At 42.9% G+C, this 21,403-nt stretch overlaps 2 protein-coding genes and 1 pseudogene across 2 annotated transcripts; 1 reads left to right on the top strand and 2 right to left on the bottom strand.

The window, feature by feature from the left end:
* Window positions 1-280: 280 nt before the first annotated feature.
* Window positions 281-6,930, bottom strand: LOC146624185 (leukocyte elastase inhibitor-like). The gene is made up of 7 exons (XM_085363414.1): window positions 6,920-6,930; window positions 4,463-4,602; window positions 1,556-1,698; window positions 1,098-1,175; window positions 863-952; window positions 611-791; window positions 281-483 (listed from the first exon to the last, which is right to left on the bottom strand). Exons 1-7 carry the CDS (start codon window positions 6,928-6,930, stop codon window positions 281-283), a joined length of 846 nt encoding a protein of 281 aa, XP_085219540.1.
* A 2,773-nt stretch (window positions 6,931-9,703) lies between these two features.
* Window positions 9,704-11,195, bottom strand: LOC146624184 (glutathione synthetase-like). The gene is made up of 3 exons (XM_085363751.1): window positions 10,959-11,195; window positions 10,734-10,815; window positions 9,704-9,723 (listed from the first exon to the last, which is right to left on the bottom strand). Exons 1-3 carry the CDS (start codon window positions 11,193-11,195, stop codon window positions 9,704-9,706), a joined length of 339 nt encoding a protein of 112 aa, XP_085219877.1.
* A 5,033-nt stretch (window positions 11,196-16,228) lies between these two features.
* LOC146624183 (kinesin-like protein KIF1B) lies at window positions 16,229-21,105 on the top strand (annotated as a pseudogene).
* Window positions 21,106-21,403: the final 298 nt, after the last annotated feature.

Genomic DNA, 21,403 nt, shown 5'->3' with positions numbered 1-21,403 from the left:
TTGATACTGTACCATGTGTATCAGATGGAACTGTACAGAAAAATGAAGTGAAGCATGTTCACAATTTTTGTAAGAAGTTATTCACCGTGGAGCAGAAGCTGTTGTGGTTTCAGTGTTTTATTAAAGAATGTTTTTGTAATGCATTGTCCCAAGAGTGTTCAGGCACCTGGATCTTGGATAGCATTTGACATTCAGTCTTTTTAGATAATTTTATACACTTACAAAATCTTATACTGTATATAATGTTTTATGTTTAATTCATGTCAATGTCAGCTCGTGTTTACTCGGGTGAGCAGTACCGGCGTTTATGTCGGATGAAGAAGATGAAGGGATGGTCGGCAAGAAACTCAGCGGGAATCGTTATAGAGCGGACTTCCATGTCAACCCCAGTGGCAGCAGCAGCCTCAGCTCCTTCTTCATTTACATCCACCAAAGCCTTGTGGACAACTTTGGACACTATCAGGTCATTTGCTGGAGACATTCCTAGTAGATGAAGAGCCCAGAAATCAGTTGTGTTTTTTTCTTTACCAGATGATGTTTTGCAGTTTTTGTGCTCTCAATATAACTGTATAATTGATTCAGTGTGTCTCATTGGTGCAATATTTCTCACCAGAGAAGTCTCTCTTGTAGATGTCAAAAGCGTTCTCCATTCCCATGTTGGTCAGGATTTTCTCCAAGTCATACTTCTCCTCCATCTTAAATCGAGGGAGCTTGACATCAACCTCGTTGGGGCTCATCATGTCTGGGCGAGTCCAGTCCACAAAGTTCTGATAGGTCAGCTCCTTCTCCAGCTGTGTGGATACAGTGTCACTAGCTTGTCTGATTGAAACTGGACATTAAAGTACTGGTAAGTGCATCTTACCTTTTCCAAGCCTGTGGTATCATCTTCTATGTCATTAGGCAGGAATATGAGCATGCTGAGGTCATTTCCTTTATACGGCATCTCAAGAATCTGTCCAGAAACATTGTTTTTATTTATTACTCCATCAAAGATGATCTGACTTTCTAATCTAGAAATTTAGGCTGATATTTGTAAAAGACAAGTTTTAGATCATGCTGGTGAAATCCTGTAATAAGCTGAAAGTGATGGATGTTACCTTGCAGTTGGCCTCAGGAATGGTCGCAAAAGGAAATTTACTTTTCTGCTGCATTATCTTCACCGGCTTAGTGTCGTTCTGAAAAATAGGGGAGACAAGAGAAATGTTTTTTGTGTTTAGTCTCAAAATGATCTCAAAAAGTTCTGTCATGGTTTTATTCCAGCCATTGAGTGGATTTCGATGTAGAGCACACGTCACAACACAACTTGTTCTTGTTAGTCGAAGTTTGTGATGTGCTGTTGTTTGATATTTATTTGAGAACTTATTGGATATTACATGAATAATAAACTGCATTGCATAACTGCATAAAGTTGGAAAGTGATCGTCCTAAAAGCACGATTTTATCCCCTCAGAGCTCCAGGCTTTATGTTCTCATTCAGCAAAGTCCACAGCTCGTTTGTAGTATGACAGATCAAAGTATAACTGCACCATCCTATGCTGCCTTTCTGCACTGTTACCTTGTTCAGTCGAAACTGCGCATCAGCAGTCTTCTCCTCCTTAAACTGCGTGTTCCAGCTGCCCTTGAAGTAAATGGCATTCACGAGAACCAGCTTCGTCAGGCTACCCACTGCATCCTGGCTTAGCAAGTCCTTGATTTTATCTGGTAAAAAGAATTTATGAAAACTATTAACTATTACCAAAGATGCACTAGTTACTGTACAACATCTTCAGCTATAAAATCAGAAAACAGGGCAACAGCAAGATGGTTTTTATTTTTAAAAAAGGGGGAAAAAGCTTTATGATCAGTATAACAGGGAACAAAAAACAAAAATTCAAGTGTAGGCTTGAACAAAATTCAAGCCTACGCTTGAAGCCACTGAGGCACAGCTGGCTGCCGGCAGAGCCGGCGGGCACGCCGGTGCAGCCCCCTCTAGCTTCTGCTCGGTGGCTACTGGGTGACGCCTCGTCTGGGGATCCTCAGCCCTTCCCATGAGGGTGGCACGGATGCCCCTCCGGTGGTCCTCCTTGGGCTCTCGCACTCTGGGGCCTCTGGATGTCTGGGGCCTGGATCTCCTCCATGCCTGCTTCATGGCCTGGGGGACGGGGCTATGGCTCGCTACATCCTCTTGCAGACCATTACATGTGGAAACCATTTGAATACAAGCGCGCTGATCCACACAGGTGTGCACACGGGTGTTCACTGCTCGTAGACTTAAATTACACCTTTCTTGGCTGCTACTTCAAAGCACATTGTGTGCTGTCTGTCCTGCGTGCTGCACAACAACATTGAATATTTAGTATTTACTGCTGTTTACACTTAGCTAGATTAATGCGATGGTGTTGTGTTTAGAAAGTTGCTTTGGTTTTTTTTGCTTGTCTTCTATTCTTTCTCTCTCAACAGGTGATCCAGGAGATTTTATTTATTTATTTATTTTCCCCCTTTCTCACTGTCCCTCTCCCCTTCTGTTTTTCTTTTCCTTCCTCTTTCTTTCTCCCTTTCCTGTCCCTCACTCATGTCTGTCCCGTCTGTAACAACTGAAAATGAAATAAAATAAATAATAAAAACAAAGGTCGATCAAATGGACCAATACGGCAATGCCGCGATGATCCATTTGGCAAAATAAATCCATTGGGTATCCTTGTTGGTCTTCAGACAAATATTCTGACGGCTAAAGAACCAAATGGGACAGGCAAAAAAAAAAAAGAAAGAAGCCACTGAGGTGGTTGTTAGCGGGGGTGACGCGATGCTTCTGGTATGCATGAATTAATTAAACAGTCCAATAACTCCAGCAGTACTTATCTTGTCCTTTTTGGTCTTTGTTCCAAACATTTTAAGATAAAAGCGCAGCGGTCACAAACGTTTTGCCTTCTTATGATTAACAACACACCTGACGCTGATTACGTGCGTCCACCTTAAATACCTTACATAAACCTACCATACAGGAACTTAAAAAGGTGGAATCCTCAGTGGTGCTTGGTGCCACACCCTCAGGGACTTTAATGTTATATAAAAACACTGACAGCTCAATATCTGCCTCAGTCACTCTCCCTGATCCAGCTGAGTCACCAATAGGAAAAATCTGCTTTTCACAGGAACTTGGTAACAGCAATAAGAGAATACGTAGTTTATTCCAAGAAGATATCGTCTCTCTCCCATATATAACATCTTATTGGAACCGATATGTTCCAGATATCAAGTGGAAGACAGTCTGGATGGTCCCCCATAAATATTTGATTGTAAATAAGGTGAAAGAAGTCTCATTTAAAATTCTACATAAATGTTATCCAGCCAGTCACTACATGGTCAAATGTAAAAGGGACATAAATACTAATTGTACTTTCTGTGGGGATCATCCAGAAACTGTGACACATCTTTTTTGGTACTGTTCTTTTACACAGAGATTCTGGAAGGAATTTAGCAGGTTTGTTATTGTCCATATTTTAAGGGAGTTTTCTTTACGATGGGAAAATGTTTTATTCTGTTTGTTTAAGTTCCCCAAGAAGTATGATAAAAAATTTTTATGATGAATTTGTTCATACTTTTAGCTACATTTTTTATCCATAAATGTAAGTTTACTAACAAAACACCATATTTCTGTCATTATTTTAAGGATGTGGAAATGTACATACAATCAATATCAGACTCCACCAACACAAAGGCTCTCAAAACAATACATGTATGTGTATTCTTATAATTGTTACCTTTTTCTTTTACTCTTGGCTTTTTGTGTTCATGTTCTGTTGTTTTGTATACTTCATCTGTTCGTATGTTGTATACTCATTGTTTGTTAAATAAAGTTAAAAAAAAAAAAGAAAGAAAAAGAAACTTAAAGGTTACCTCTAGCGGCAACATGAGGTATCAACCCAAAAATGGCTCCTACAAAAATAATGTCTTCTTTCAACTGGGATTAAGATTGTCTCATTTCCAGCAGGTGGCACCACAGTCCTATAACCCTCATAGAAAGTCCTTGTATCCTATTATTATAGATGGTAGATTTATAAATGGCCTGTATTTGTATCGCGCTTTTATAAAAACAATGAATGAATTTCCTGCTGCACTTAAGATAATATAAAGATATAGAATCAATAGCAGCCAATCCTAAATGGGCCTGAAAAATAAAAATATGTTAAAGACACAAGTGATCAAAGTAGAAGTACCCATCACATAATATAATAAGAATAGAAGAATTGGCCTGCTATTTACAGCAACATACTGCTGTGATGGTTTTATTAATAGCATGAAACCAAACAGTAAAACCCAGAGATAGTGCTGCTTAATACTGAATAGAAATTAGACTGGAAGAACTGGAAACAGAAAATAATGTGGACGGTGGACAATCCGGTAATAATGTCTCAACTGAACACAACACAACTGATCCCCAAGGATTTACAGTGGAGATCATTTAAAGTTACATTATGCTTACCTTGTGTCTGCTTCTCCACCCAGCTGTTGATGTGGACCCTGGCCTCCTCTGCATTTCCTTTGAAGTCCACAGACTCGAGCTCAGCGTTGTAATGCTTTTTGGTGCCTTTTAAAAATTCCTGGAATTGTGAAAATAAGTCACTCGAAACAGATTCAACAAACTACGGAGACTTCAATCAAGTTCAGTCACTGTGTTAAAACATTTTCAGTCCTTTGGATGCAGTTGAAGCTTGAACTAACCAGTCAGCCTTTGTCTAATAAAAGATTAAAGCAAATAGCTTGTTGGATGCCAATTTAAGTAGCCAGCATAGAAAAATACACAGATTGTGGGTAAGCTGGTTTGTAACGTTTCGGTTCAGATGGCAGCAGTTTTTGCTGACAAATGTAAGTTTTAGTATTTCTAAGTATTAATAAATTACTGTTTTACTTCTTTATATATTTCTTTATACTATTTGCAAATATTTTAAAAGTTTAATCTGCTGTGATGACTGGAACACAAAGGAGAGAAATGGTGCCTTGTCTCTTGTTATGAACTGTAAATAGCTAAGTGCTTAGAGCAGCTGGTCCTAGCACACTTCAAATCCTGTCTCCCCCCCACCCTGGACCCCCACCAATTTGCATACCGCCAGAACAGGAGCACAGAGGATGCAGTCTCCATCGCACTGCACTCTGTCCTCTCACACCTGGACAACAACAACACCTACGCCAGAATGCTGTTTATAGACTTCAGTTCAGCATTCAATACAATCCACCCCTCACAACTCATCAGGAAACTGACAGACCTGGGCATCAGTTCCCTCATCTGCAAATGGTTACTGGACTTCCTGACCAACCGCCCCCAACATGTCCGGCTGGATAACCACTGCTCATCTACCATCACAATGAACACCGGTGTACCACAAGGCTGTGTGATGAGCCCTTTCCTCTACTCCCTCTTCACCCACGACTGCAGACCTGCTGATGGTTCCAACACCATCATTAAGTTTGCAGATGACACCACGGTGATTGGCCTCATCAGTGACAACGATGAGGCCGCCTACAGGGAGGAGGTGGATCGTCTGGCTGAGTGGTGCGACAGAAACAACCTGCTGCTTAACACCGAGAAGACCAAGGAGCTCATCGTGGACTACAGGAGGAATGCTGACCCACATCCACCCATCCACATTAAGGGGACGGCTGTGGAGCGTGTGAGCAGCTTCAAGTTCCTGGGAGTCCACATCTCCGAGGATCTCACCTGGACGACCAACTGCTCCAAGCTGGTCAAGAAGGCTCACCAGCGCCTCTTCTTCTTGAGGACTCTGAGGAAGAACCACCTGTCCTCAGACATCCTGGTGAACTTCTATCGCTGCACCATCGAGAGCATCCTGACCAACTGTATAACAGTCTGGTACGGGAACTGCTCTGCCTCGGACCGGAAGGCGTTACAGAGGGTCGTGAAAACTGCCCAGCGCATCGCCGGAGCACCACTTCCTGCCATAAAGGACATCTACAGGAAGCGGTGTCTGAAAAGGGCTGGGAAAATCATCAAAGACCCCAGTCACCCATCACATGGACTCTTCACCCTCCTGCCCTCTGGGAGGCGCCACAGGAGCCTCCGGACTAAGACCACCAGGTACCGGAACAGCTACTTCCCCACAGCTGTCAGACTCCTGAACTCTGCCTCCTGACATCTGACCCACGTTAAACTCATGCACTGAACATACACACCCCCACAATGGACAACTGTACCCTCAAACACACAATAATAACATGGAGTGAACCACCACTCACAACCACTAGCACTTTATATAGCCTCTGTAGAAACTATCTACACCCTCACTTATCTTAACTGAACTACTGTATAGCTCTGTGTAAATAATCATTCTGTACATTCAATAATCTTTAATCCTACAACTGTTTACAACTTGCATAGTTGCCGGGGATTCCCATGATGCATTGAGTTTTTCCTTTCCAGTCACCTTTCTCACTCACTATGCATTAATAGACCTCTCTGCATTGAATCATATCTGTTATTAACCTCTGTCTCTCTTCCACAGCATGTCTTTATCCTGTTTTCCTTCTCTCACCCCAACTGGTCGCAGCAGATGGTCCCGCCCCTCCCTGAGCCTGGTTCTGCTGGAGGTTTCTTCCTGTTAAAGGGGAGTTTTTACTTCCCACTGTCGCCAAAGTGCTTGCTCATAGGGGGTCATATGATTGTTGGGTTTTTCTCTGTATCTATGAAGCGCCTTGAGGTGACTTTTGTTGTGATTTGGCGCTATATAAATAAAATTGAATTGAATTGAATTATCTGAAGAAGAAGCAGAGTTGGTTTGTTTCCAGCTGAAATCATCCAGGCTCAGGAATTTGAATCGATCCACATCATTTCTGCTTGAACTAGAGAACATGAGTGTCGACTTACATTTGGTCTGTGAGACACATGTCATAGTGACAGTATTTGGGTTAATATGGCATTACTCACCCTGGTCGCATTTCTTCAATATCAGGCACCAAGTTCAGGAACTCGTTCTTTTGCAGCCCGCGCAAGGTAGGAGGTCTCCAGAGTGGGAACCATCGGGAAGTTTTCACAGTCTGAGCAGGAGGGACTGGAGGCACGTGAGCTGTTCTCAGGGGTCCTTTAACACAAATCACACCAAGTTAGAATCAAATAGATAACCTGTCAATAACCGTTTGCAGATCGAGGTCAATGTTCCTAAAAATATGTTTACTTCTGGCCCATGGAGCCACAGCGGGAGTCCGAGAGAGAGGGGCAGGTAGAGGAAGGGGTGAGGGTGGCACTGCTGAAGCTCGTCACGGATGGATCACGTCCGATCGGTGAGATGAGAGAAAGCTGAAGTGAAACAACAGCAGGATGAGGTAGACGTCAATATAGGAACTCCCTGATGTGACACAGAAAGGCTATTTTTTTATTTCTTTGTATTATTTCTCACCTTGCAGTCACTGATGCTGTTCACCAGCTGCTTGTATTCAGTATTGAAGGTGTGTGTCAGAAGGCGCAGGCACTACAACACAACAGGAACAAGACCGATCAGCTCCGAGCAGAGAAGGAAGAAGGCAGCAACAAGAACGCCCACTAAGCCCACGTTTTTCTCACCTTGGTGGCCAGCTCCTTCTCACGCTTTCAAAGGTGGTGCTGGAGATCTGCGAGGAGACGGAGGTGGATGTGGACAGAGTGCCGGAGCTCACGCTGGGGGACAGAGACTCACTCAGGGACTTGGTGGTGGGAGCTGTTCCCACGGGAGCCGCCTCTCCCAGAAGGTGACGGGTCTTTTCCACCTGGACGAAAGATGGGGGCGAATGTGAGGTGGGGAGAAGAGGGGAGGTTAGTCATGTAAAGTCTGTACTCTAAGAAAAAACTTTTTAGAATAGCACTTTGGTCTTTGAGCTGAAAAGTCATTTTTCCCTCTACGATATTAAACAGATTTATTTCTTTATGAATCTTTTAAGGCCCCACCTCCTGCAGCTGCTCCATCTTCTCCAGCTCCCACTGGTGCTCTAGGATGAGGCTATCTCCTCTGGGCCTCCAGCCGGCCAGGTTCTCCTCTCCACGCACATAAGCCACTGATATGTCCAGGACCTTCCTCCTCCTCCTCTGCATCCCTGCTCAGGACATGAGCCCTCATTAGGATGAAGCTCTCCACAGAATTATGATAAAACAGCTGCCGTTCTTTAAACATGTTTCATGGCCGCTCACCTGGGCTTCCAGTGTCAGACATCTTACACAAGCTCAGCTCGTAGATCCCAGTCACTCGGTTGCTATAATGAAGCAGAAGTTTTGAACAAGGAAACTTTGTAACAGGGCAGATATCTTTGATTGTGAAACAGAGATGGCCACAGTGCAGCAGCCCAGATTTACCAGTCAGGAGTTTTGGAGTATCCAGTCCCAAAGAGGTTCTTGAGAGAACGGGGTGGGGAAATCTTGGCGTCTCGGGAGTAAAAGACCGTGCAGATGTCTTTGGTGATAATGGCAGGCTGGATGCAATGGTCCAGCTGCAGAGAGGAGATAAAGGGTGTGTGTTAGACACGATGACATCAAGAGACTTAAAAACACGTACAAACAGGTACAACACGGCGGAGCAGCGGCTGACCTCCAGATACGCAGATAAGGTCATGTAGATCTTCTCTCCGTAGGGAGTGACGCGGTTGAGCAGGAGGGAACCTTTTAAGGGTGTTTTTATTTGTGCTCCCTGGCCTGGAAATAAACGGTTTCCGATCAGACCTGCTTCATCTTTGTGCCCTTGGTATCTGACTCGCTTGCTCCCCCATGCATTTTAAAAGAATCCTTCTCTTCAGCATGAAGTTCTGGCTCAGCTTTAGTGTCTGCGTTACATGTACACAAAGACAGAAACATTCAATGATAAAAACACACAGTGGAATAAAATTGTAAGACGTCATCAGTTGATGCAGTTTAAGGACACTTGTTGTTCTGTGCAGTCTCACCTGGAGCTCACGCTTCTAGTTCATGCCATCATGACCAAAGATTCTTCAATTAATAGTTTAAAGATGTCCATGAATGCACTGCTAACTGCTCTTCACCCTGATAAAAATCAACATGCATTTAGAATAAGAAACACTTTTACAAAACCAAAAGCTTCACTGTACTTAGTGATTTATACGTCTACAAAACAGGTTCAGTTTGTAACTGAGAGAGCGGCTCAGTGGCGCTGAATTATATTTCCAATAGAAACACAATTTCATATGTTGTAGTAACAACACACTGCCACAAGATGGCAGCCTAGGCCTACTTTACCATGCTGTTCCAGTCAAAAAGAAAAAGTGACAGAGCCTTGAAAGAGTGACAGAGACACTTTTTATGAACTCATCTGTAATGTGTCACCTTTTCTGTAGGATGAAGAAGTGCTTCCCTTCTTTTAAAGTAAATACAGGCTTACAAAGATCCTCTAAACATGTTTCTGAAATAATCCTAAACACAATCATTAAATCAAAAATGCAAGAAACTATTTATTTAATCACTCTTCTTAACTTAATTCCTTAACTTAGTAAAAAAAAAAAAAAAATAGACAAGAACTTTTCTGCTGTCTCACCTCTGTCAGTTTTCATGCTGTTGCAAGAACAGGTGGAGGTGCAGGTGGAACTTTGACTTCAGTGTGGTTTGTATGTGCAGGCAGGAGTCTGACATCTCAGGACAGCAGAGGATTGTCGAGCACGGTGACTCCTGCTGCGACGCCCCCGTCTGACTGTCCTGAGCTCTTGGTCCTCAGCAGACGGCCCACACACTCATTCATCACCATGTCTTTACCCTGCCTGTAAGAAAACCAAGAAAAGGCTAACATTAGAAACAGCCACCAACCAATCCCTTTTACTCCACCACCCAAAAACCAGTGAGAAACACTAGCTAGTATTAACTTGGAATCAAAGTGCACTAATCCCCAGGCTCCCAGCATAACATACAGTCCAACACAAACTCCACAAACTGTCTTGCTTCAGCTGACTTTCCTTCACCTTCTCTCCAGACAATCTGTTGTGCTCTTTTCAGCACAAAGCCACACTCCTGCTCACTGATCCTCACCTCTTTTTAACCTAGTCTCAGCAACTTTGTCCCATAGCTTGCACATCCTTTCCACCTCCATCTTTCTTCCCAGCCAACTGATACATACCTTTTCTCCTTCCTTAAAAGCCAGCCTAAGAAATACCATTTTATAAACGCCCCATAAATGAAACTGCCATTTTCAAAAATCGTATCATCCAAATTCATGCAGCGTGGCTAAATTAAGAATGAATTACAAACCCGAGCTTCCTTGCTAACATGAGTAACAGCTAAACACTATCATAGTGGAGTGTAAAATTACTGCTAAAATAGCTCATATGAACCCTGATACTGGACTTTGTATTTATCAAAACAAATGATCTGATATTACAAAGAAAACTAATGATTGCTTTTTACAGTATTAGCCCAGAGTGATGTAAGGCAGGGTGGTTAGTCAGCCATAACCTGCTGACAACTTGTATCTGGTAGCTTTTTCACATCCTGATCAATGTTGTTGTCAAGTGTGTCTCATATACACTATTATCTCAGTCACAGTACAGCATGCATGAATCACAGTAGATACACAGTAATGCAAAACAGCAGGCAGTCATGTATGTGTCGTCACTGTTTTGACTGAGGCTAGCTCATACATGGAATGCAAGAAAATACTGCATGTGTGCAGATCCACACATGCACTGCTTAAACTTCCCTAGTTTAACAAATGGTGAGCAATAAACAGAAGTTTTCAACATTTTTAAAGACGCTTCTATCCCCCCGCCCGCTGTACCTCCTCCTTCTCGCTGAGACTTCAAGACAAACCGTTCTGCTGCTGACAAGGCCACTGATACTGTTTTGTCCCTCTCTGGACCCTGTAGACCAGCGCAACCACAGAGAAATAAATCAGAGGAATAAAATGCAAATGATATTGCTTACACTGAACAGCAACACCCAGGTGAGGATTATCTAATGCCAAATTTTCCAAACAATGAACAAACCGTGCCCTTTGTCTCACCATGTCTAGAGTGTAGAGGTCAGCCAATGTCGCTCGGATCTGCTGCACAGCTTGAGGCTGGTCTGGGAAGAATCTGTCCAGGACTCCAGGTCTGGGGAGCACTTGCTGAACCTTCTTGGTACCAGCCAGGTGAGCGCTGATATCTGGACACTTCACAGCTCGAGAGCGCTCCATGAGGAGACGAGCATCCCAGCTCTGCAATGGAAAACAGACAATGAATTCTCTGCTTTTTATCATTAGATGTATTTCTGTATTAAAAAATTCCGTTTATTGGGCCACTTTGTGCTGGAAGAATTTTTCCAGCATAAAATAGCCTCTATCATTTCACTAACTAACTTATTTCACTGCTGCTAATGACGTTTCACAAACTGTCACAGGTTTTTTAGCTTCGTTCGTATAAACTTTCTTGTGGTTGAGATTCCCGAGAAAACAGCCAGCACACTGAGCAGCAGAGGGTGACAACAGTTGGTTTCAACAAAAAAACGGCATCAAAAAAGTCACGGTCATCAGAGCAACATCAGAGAAACAATAAAGTCTAACCATGGAAGGCTTTTTTAAGTATGTGCATAAAAACACAAACACAAAGAACATCAACAATGAGCACCTTTCTTTTTGCTGAAAGTGATATAGCTTTCTGTTACCATCAACTGAAACCGCCAACATTTCAGGTGTGCATGCTGGGCAGCTGAAGCTGACATCACAGCACAGCTGCTCTTCCTCATCCAGAAAGCTGTGCTGCAGTGCATCGCTTTTGGCACGCCCAGTCTGTATGTACAGAAACATAACAGAGGAGTAAATATTTGCATCTGCTTATTGAAAAACAATATCAAAGAAATACTTCACTCAGCCTTCCCCCACACTTGCAGTTGCTTGCAAAAGTATTCGCCCCCCTCAGATCTGTGGCAAGATCTGAAACTGCTGTTCACAAACGCTGTCCATCTAATCTGACTGAGCTGGAGCTGTTTTGCAAAGAAGAATGGGCAAAGATTTCAGTCTCTAGATGTGCAAAGCTGGTAGAGACAGACCCTAAAAGACTGGCAGCTGTAACTGCAGCAAAAGGTGCTTCTACAAAGTATTGACTCAGGGGGCTGAATAATTACGCACACCCCACTTTGCAGTTATTTATTTGTAAAAAATGTTTGGAATCATGTATGATTTTCCTTCCACTTCTCACGTGTGCACCACTTTGTGTTGGTCTTTCACGTGGAAGTCCAATAAAATTGATTCATGTTTGTGGCTGTAATGTGACAAAATGTGGAAAAGTTCAAGGGGGCCGAATACTTTTGCAAGCCACTGTAGTACCACGCTCCAACAGTTTTGCAAAAGCTTCCCTGGAGAATCATGGAGAAAATACTTTTAGTTCCAGGAAGGAGCTCAAGAGGTCTAAAGTGTAAAGAGTAGACATGTTGACAGATGCTGGCCAATATCCACTCCTAACCAGGTCCTTTAAATCAGGGCTGCACTGCTGCTGCCATGTTTGACATCTGTGTATCGCCTGGTGCACATCATAACGTCCTTGGACCAAAAAGAAGAAGAAACAACATGAATAATACACCACTGCCTTCACAGATGACTTCTGTTAAAGCAATACCATGTTCTGATTGTACAGCAAGGGCAGAAAACATGCTCCATCACACTATGTTCAAATCCATCACAGAAACCTAAATAGCAGGTTGCTGTTTACTATTAATGTCGATTAAAATCACGATTTTTCCTGCTGATACTGTGAAGTTTACGCAACCCACAGGAGCAGTTTCAAAGCTTTACTGTTGGCAGAATGCGAGCTACCAAGAAAGAGAAAACCACTTAAATAGATTCTTTCTAACTGGCTGTAGACACATATGAAAACCAAAATTGAGTGAATCTCATGAGGAAATATCTTGTATATTGGTGCAATTTTGACCGTCCACTCTAATAATACATGTGGTTGGAGGAATGGCTTTAAAAACATCAATAACACTTTCTCTGTTGTGGAGTGGCTGATGTTCGTGATGTAGAACATCACAATCCCCACAGAACCATTCCTCTGGAAGACACTCTCTGCACATAGACAGGACTTTGAACAAATTCAGCAAAATTTGAATAACTGAAAGTAGTATGCACTCAGATCCAGCCACTCTTGACAAAGGTAGCAGCTTCTATTTTGATATTATAGCTCCGGGTGGCTCAGTGTGCTTCACTATGAGCTGACGGTTAAAAGGACATTTGTCAAATTCATGTGGTTTTATAATTATTAAACTTCTCACACGCTCAAAGACATAAATGTCAGCCAACAAGGCATCGCTCATCAAGCTTAGCTCCATAGAAATGTATATTATTGACACTTAATAACAGCAGGGTGAAGACAGTGGCAACACAGAGGATGGCCAACAGCTTCTGTGTCAGTGAGACATTTCAGCTGGTGTGGCCGTGCTTCTTTCCAGCACTCAGCAGCTTTCTGCTGCCAAAAGGACCGTGACACTGCCCTACTTCTTTGAGCCTCCGGAGAATGACATCAATCCAAAACAGCAGACAGCCTTTTCAAATACTTTTCTCTAAAGAATGCAAATATCAAGTATTCTTGCTCCCCTTTCTTTCTGATAATGTCACTTTTACAAATCCTGTCCCATCAGCTCTCATGGCTGGTTTGGCTTTGAGGGTCGGGGAGGACAAAAAGCTATTAAGGACCTTTTGATCTGCAGTCCAGTTCTCCTCTAAAGTATTAAGGATGAAGCAACAGTGCTCCTCTTTGCTATTCTGAAATGTGTGTTAAACACAGTGTAGAAGGTAAGTAGAAGCTTACACAGCACCATCAGCCATCATGCTAAATTTGCATCTTCAAAAGTCAATGCAGCCAGACTCACACCTGATTATAAATGTTCAGGAGACACTGTTGAATGTTTAGTGTTAAATTAAATCACTCATCATTTACAGTATTACAGAGTTCGGGGTTATGGGTTAGCACTATCATGTTACCCGTAACTGGATTAACTATGGTAGTAACTTAACTAGCAGTGTTGGTCAAGTTACTTACTTCCCCCAAAAGTAATCCCCTTACTTTACTGATTACTTATTTTCAAAAGTAATTAATTACTTAGTTACTTTTTAAAAACATGATTTATGACCTGAATAGGTAATAACGCAATAGATCTTTCAGCCCAATTCTACTTTTTCTGCATCATCCATCATACAAAATGTAATCAAATAGAAAAGTCTGTTTTTAAAACTTGTTTTATTAGTTTGAATCTTTTTACTTTATGCATCAAGCAAAAATTAAATTATATGCAACATTCTGACTAGAAGAAATTTGTGGAGGAATCCGCGAGTCTCTCTGTGAATTTCCAATCCCGTAGTAGCGTACTCGGTGCTTGCTCTGAAGTTAAGGGTTTTTTTCACTGTAAAAAGAAAGTTTCTAAAAGTTTTTGTCACTTTTTACGGAATCAAACTCAAAGTAAGCTCAGTACTTCCACGCTTTAAACGCTGCACGGTCATACTCTCTCTGCACTCCTCCATAGATTATCCATTCTTGATCTGCACACAGCTGTTATTGTCATGAGGCACTCTGGCAAAAAAATTACGGTTTTAGTAACGCAGTAACGCAGCGTGCTTATGGGAAAGTAACAGTAATCTAATTACCTTTTTGCAATAGTAATCCCTTACATTACTCGTTACTTGAAAAAGTAATCGTGTTACTGCCCATCTCTGGCTGTGAAACACTAATAAAAAATGATTAACTCAAGTTTTTGCTGCTAAAGTTGGTTCCATCAGCTGCTGAATCACAGGATGTACTTGGTTATAGTCATTTGTGCATTTTGGGTTGCTTTAAATAAATAATGATGTGTTGTAATCATCCAGATCTAGAAGCTTAAACTGCTTTTTCACGTGTCTGTAAATGAATTTCTTTCTTATCATTGGTGTGGGCTGACACTTGACACTCTGTGGCTCCTGATTTGTCTGTTGTCAAGGTCTCACCTCAGTGTGATTCCTCACGTTTTGTCATGATTAAAGGATGAATGGGAACACAGCTTCAGTCACTGTGTTCACTTCCTGATATGTCAGAACTGTGCTCACATCACTCACTTTTTTAACAACATGACACACTGCTGTAAACAGTGTGTCACGTTACTTGAAAAAAGTAATCGGATTACAGTAACGCGTGGGCAGTTAATGTCTCTGTTAACTAGTCATGATAGAAGCCAATATTTCTGTCCAAACATGGTCGGAATATGTTTCACTACAAGCTAACATTTACAGCATGACTTTAAGCTAGCACCATAAAGACGGTAAAAGACACTGTAATATGTAGAAATGCATGTGAAAAGTGTTATATTAGCAGTGGTTGTGCTACTCCACACAGCCACTTTAACATTACTGACACTGTATTTCTTACCTGTAAACAGCGGGTCTTGTGTGATAAAAGCTTGTGCAGAAAGTAGCAGGTGTAGACTGGTCCATAGCACTGTATGAAGTGATAAGATGTGAAAGGACATATATAGGGTACCTTAAAGGGCGGCTTAAAAGTGTTTCCCTGAGCTTTTACTTGCAGCTTGATATCTAAATAAATGTAAATAAATATGAATGAAAAAAAAAAGCGGGAAAAAGGAGGAGCCCGGAGCTTCGTCTTTCGCTCGGCCTACCCCGCTATAGCAGACGGACCGTCAGAGACTCGAACTTGGCCGTTAAACTCTGGGGTCTGAATGCTGGCCTCTTAAGGCTGTGCACCACACAGCCGGCCAGAAGAAAATAGAAAAAAAAGGACATTTATCTTCTGTTGTTCAACAATTTTTTTTTCGTTTTTTTAAATCTATTTAGCTTGTTGTGCAGTATTGTTCCACACAAATGACACATGGAAACCTAGCTATTTTTTTATTGGCTTTCACAAAATGGGACTGCCAATGTTGGAGGTGTTACTGCAAAGTCTTCCTGCTAGCCGGAAACCTGCTGGCGGCGCCACTATGTTCTCAGCACACTCTTCAGCGTCAGCTTTGTTGCCTGTTTTCGGCACACCTACCTAGTCCCACTCATCCACTTTATCTGCTCATGGCAGATTTACCCACACTGAGCACTCCTTGGATTAAGGTAAATTGAAGCAGGTGATTATAAAAAAGACACACAGCTTATCATCTTATCCTTGTGCAACACCTAAAAGCACTCTGTTCATTTGTTTGCTAGATTAGCCGCTAGCATACACACACTGTGTTAGAGGCTTGTTGCTACCTAGTTAGCGATGCTACACACCTGTTACTGTGTATTTTTCAATGATTCAGCACTCCTTGGATTTTTAGACAGTAATGAGATCATGTGCACACTCCACAGAGGTCCAGAGTCCAAATGTGACCTCTAGCACCAAACGCTTGCTGCAGTTCTTGGTGTCAGAGGTGACACATAAGGTATCGGGTTTCTGTGCGATTACTTTTTCATATAGGACCAAGTATGTTTGGATAGCGTTTTGCCCTTGAAAACTGCCGTTGAATATTAGACATTGTTGTCTAATGTTATAAATGTATTGATGTGAAAGGTGTAAGTGTGACAAATATGGAATAAGATAGGAAATCAGAAAGGAGGCAAATACTTGTTCACAGGGCTATAGTCTGTAAATGGTCTTCTTTTGGCTATAGTAGATCTTTTACTTGTTCCTTTTTTAATTGTTTGTTAAAATAGTTTTTTCGATCATATTGAGTATAGAGGAATGCAACTGTGAGCTTTAGCAATTAGCCCGTTTCAACAGGACCGTGATCCCGATGTGTGAGACAGCAGGGTGCTGCCACTGGTGTTGTAATGTGTGATTTAGTTCCTCCTAACATTTCAGTTTGCTTCCAGTATCTATCCTCTGTGATTACTGGCTCTTTAGACAGATTTAATAGAAGTGTGTGAGCTATTGGCTCAGTATAAAGGGTCAGTAGTGTTTTCATGTCACCTATCCATCCTCCATTTAGTCACCCAAAGCATGTAGTAAATACTGCTCACTTTTATTCATCTTCTCTTAAATCCAGACAAATTCCCACTTGTTAATGTTGAGTGTGTGTGTGTGTGTGTGTGTGTGTGTGTGTGTGTGCGCGTGCGTGTGTGTGCCAGTTGCAGCCTCCAAGTTGAACACCATCACCAAATCCAACCTGGGTCAGTGTGTCAGCAAGTACGACCTGCTGGTCTGGTTTGAGATCAGCGAGCTGGAGCCCACTGGAGAGTGAGTATCCACCTGGAGTGTTATATTCACGCACAAGCTTTAAAGGAACCATAAAAATGATCTCCAGGAAGAATATTATAAGTTGGGATGTTGTGTCACCTCCTCCCTCCATGCACAGGTACATCCCAGCCATCGTGGATCACAGTGGAGGCCTGCCCTGTCATGGTACCTACCTGCTGCACCAGGTACAGGATTGGTGCACATGTAACCTTGTATGGAGCTCATAGTGATGGTCTGAAGATTGCTGCTGCAAGGCAGTAATTTGTATCGATGTGTGCTGTCTATTCTGAGCATATGCAGTTATGTGAGCTCTCAGGTTTTATGTATCAGGACATAATTAAAAACAATCAGGTCCTTAGTAGGTCTTAATATGAGGTAAATGCAACCTCAGATGAACAGCACAGAACACATTATACCAGGTCATTATTTATTTAACACACACTGAGCCGAAATTCAGATGTTTCAAAAACTAAGACATCCAAGACTATTTCCATAATTATTTAAGAGTGTCAGTATCAGCCAAGTGCTAATCAAGTGCACTAGATCATCAGTAAGTGTAACCAGTACTGTCAGTTTGCTGGTGTGGCGTTTTCAGGTAAGTGGTAACATACTGAGGAGGAGAGAAGCAGTTGTTGATACCCATGAATGTGGGAAGGCTTTGAAGTCGATCATTTTACAGCAAGAAAGATTATTCGCAAGTTAAAAAATTCAAAGACTGTTTCCAATCTTACCAGGAGTGGACGTCCCAGAAAATTCACCCCACACATCTGAGGCTCTACAGGCCACAGTTAGCACGCTAAATGTTGGAGTTCATGGCAGTGCAGTTAGAAACAGACTCAACAAATATGGCCTGTTTGGAAAGACTTCCAGCAGAAACCATTTTCCCTCTAAATACAACATGGCAGCATGGGTTAGGTTTGCAAAGTTGCAAAGCTAAGCCCTAATGCACAGCTTCAACATTGGTGAAAACCAAACACGGCATATCAGCACAAACACCTCATACCAACGGTTTTGCTCGGGTGATGATTATTTGGGCTTTTTTGCTGCCAAAGAAGCTGCAAAGTGTCCAGGTCACTGAGTGAGCCATGAAGTACTCTAGAGTCAAAGAGATCATCGTTGGGTCAGTGACTCCAGAGCGCAGCAGCAAAGCAACAACAGAGTGGTGCTGCAGTGGCTCAAAGTTGAGACTTCAACATGATTGAACGTTAAGAAAGCTGTGAATGAATAAATATCTGCAAACTTCAATGAACCGAAGAAACATTGTAAAGACAAACGGGCCAGAAATCCGTCCACACTGCTGTGAAACACTAATAAAAAATGATTACCTCAAGTTTTTGCTGCTAAAGTTGGTTCCATCAGCTGCTGAATCACAGCAACCGCGTCACTCCCTACGGAGAGAAGATCTACATGACCTTATCTGCGTATCTGGAGGTCAGCCGCTGCTCCGCCGTGTTGTACCTGTTTGTACGTGTTTTTAAGTCTCTTGATGTCATCGTGTCTAACACACACCCTTTATCTCCTCTCTGCAGCTGGACCATTGCATCCAGCCTGCCATTATCACCAAAGACATCTGCACGGTCTTTTACTCCCGAGACGCCAAGATTTCCCCACCCCGTTCTCTCAAGAACCTCTTTGGGACTGGATACTCCAAAACTCCTGACTGGTAAATCTGGGCTGCTGCACTGTGGCCATCTCTGTTTCACAATCAAAGATATCTGCCCTGTTACAAAGTTTCCTTGTTCAAAACTTCTGCTTCATTATAGCAACCGAGTGACTGGGATCTACGAGCTGAGCTTGTGTAAGATGTCTGACACTGGAAGCCCAGGTGAGCGGCCATGAAACATGTTTAAAGAACGGCAGCTGTTTTATCATAATTCTGTGGAGAGCTTCATCCTAATGAGGGCTCATGTCCTGAGCAGGGATGCAGAGGAGGAGGAGGAAGGTCCTGGACACATCAGTGGCTTATGTGCGTGGAGAGGAGAACCTGGCCGGCTGGAGGCCCAGAGGAGATAGCCTCATCCTAGAGCACCAGTGGGAGCTGGAGAAGATGGAGCAGCTGCAGGAGGTGGGGCCTTAAAAGATTCATAAAGAAATAAATCTGTTTAATATCATTGAGGGAAAAATGACTTTTCAACTCAAAGACCAAAGTGCTATTCTAAAAAGTTTTTTCTTAGAGTACAGACTTTACATGACTAACCTCCCCTCTTCTCCCCACCTCACATTCGCCCCCATCTTTCTTCCAGGTGGAAAAGACCCGTCACCTTCTGGGAGAGGCGGCTCCCGTGGGAACAGCTCCCACCACCAAGTCCCTGAGTGAGTCTCTGTCCCCCAGCGTGAGCTCCAGCACTCTGTCCACATCCACCTCCGTCTCCTCGCAGATCTCCAGCACCACCTTTGAAAGCGTGAGAAGGAGCTGGCCACCAAGGTGAGAAAAACGTGGGCTTAGTGGGCGTTCTTGTTGCTGCCTTCTTCCTTCTCTGCTCGGAGCTGATCGGTCTTGTTCCTGTTGTGTTGTAGTGCCTGCGCCTTCTGACACACACCTTCAATACTGAATACAAGCAGCTGGTGAACAGCATCAGTGACTGCAAGGTGAGAAATAATACAAAGAAATAAAAAAATAGCCTTTCTGTGTCACATCAGGGAGTTCCTATATTGACGTCTACCTCATCCTGCTGTTGTTTCACTTCAGCTTTCTCTCATCTCACCGATCGGACGTGATCCATCCGTGACGAGCTTCAGCAGTGCCACCCTCACCCCTTCCTCTACCTCCCCCTCTCTGTCGGACTCCCGCTGTGGCTCCATGGACCAGAAGTAAACATATTTTTAGGAACATTGACCTCGATCTGCAAACGGTTATTGACAGGTTATCTATTTGATTCTAACTTGGTGTGATTTGTGTTAAAGGACCCCTGAGAACAGCTCACGTGCCTCCAGTCCCTCCTGCTCAGACTGTGAAAACTTCCCGATGGTTCCCACTCTGGAGACCTCCTACCTTGCGCGGGCTGCAAAGAACGAGTTCCTGAACTTGGTGCCTGATATTGAAGAAATGCGACCAGGGTGAGTAATGCCATATTAACCCAAATACTGTCACTATGACATGTGTCTCACAGACCAAATGTAAGTCGACACTCATGTTCTCTAGTTCAAGCAGAAATGATGTGGATCGATTCAAATTCCTGAGCCTGGATGATTTCAGCTGGAAACAAACCAACTCTGCTTCTTCCTCAGAAAAACAAGCGCTCTCTTAAAAAATAAATAAATGAATAAAATCTCTTCTTTTCAGATCTGTTGTGTCCAAGAAGGGTTTTCTAAGCTTCGTGGAGCCTCGCTCTAACTCATGGGGGAAGCATTTTGTGGTTGTTCGCCGGCCCTACGACTTCATCTACAACAGCGACCAGGACCCCGTGGAGCGAGGCGTCCTCAACCTCTCCACAGCACAGGTGGAATACAGCGAAGACCAGCAGGCCATGCTTAAGGTTTGAGGCAGGATAGAGAAAGGCTGGATGTAACACGTTTGTCTTTAATGAGAATTCATTCAAATTGTTTTGGTGCACGTTGATTGATGAAATGGCAAATGGACTGGGATTTATCATTTGAATGAATATGAATATAATGTGATGTTTTCTTTTCAGACGCCCAACACATTTGCAGTGTGCACAAAACATGGAGGCATCCTCCTGCAGGCCACCAACGAGAACGACATGAACGACTGGCTGTACGCTTTTAATCCTCTGCTAGCAGGAACGATAAGGTACACACACACAGACACACACGCTCCTCTCACACCACAGTCAAACGTGCAGCTTCTGCACCCTTCAAAAACATTCCCTTCTTCTCACAACGTAAAACTCTCCCTGCAGATCTAAGCTGGCGAGGCGGCGCAGCCTTCCTCCAGCAACCCCGCTGCCAGCTCAGCTTTCCTCCTCTCTATTCCCTCCCCTCAGCTTTTTGTGTTTTTGTTTCGATGACAATGTTTGGGTCTAATTTTGTTCCGCTTGGTTGTCATTCCCAAACTCGCCTAACTAAGTAGCATGTTGTAGTAGTCTGCTTGTGTGTGCACGACTCTTTAGAAACTTTCCGTTTGCCCGTCATCTGTACAAAAAAAATGTCTCTATCAGTGCTATTTGTCTCCTGAAATGAGTTTCATTCTATTTTGGGGGGTTTTTGCTGTTGGTTTTTTAATAAATTAACATGCTCGCATGATACCTGCAGCAGTCCTCAGGAGAAGACCAGGTTTGCTCAGTTTAAAACAAAAATGAACCAAATCAGCCAGCTTACATTT

The sequence above is a fragment of the Diplotaxodon limnothrissa genome, linkage group LG10, assembly GCF_057381915.1.
Source record: "Diplotaxodon limnothrissa isolate DT_005_m linkage group LG10, D_limnothrissa_male_GT1.1, whole genome shotgun sequence".
In the NCBI taxonomy this organism is placed as follows: domain Eukaryota; kingdom Metazoa; phylum Chordata; class Actinopteri; order Cichliformes; family Cichlidae; genus Diplotaxodon; species Diplotaxodon limnothrissa.
Note: the sequence above shows the minus strand (reverse complement) of the source record. Positions and strands in the feature narration are given on the sequence as shown.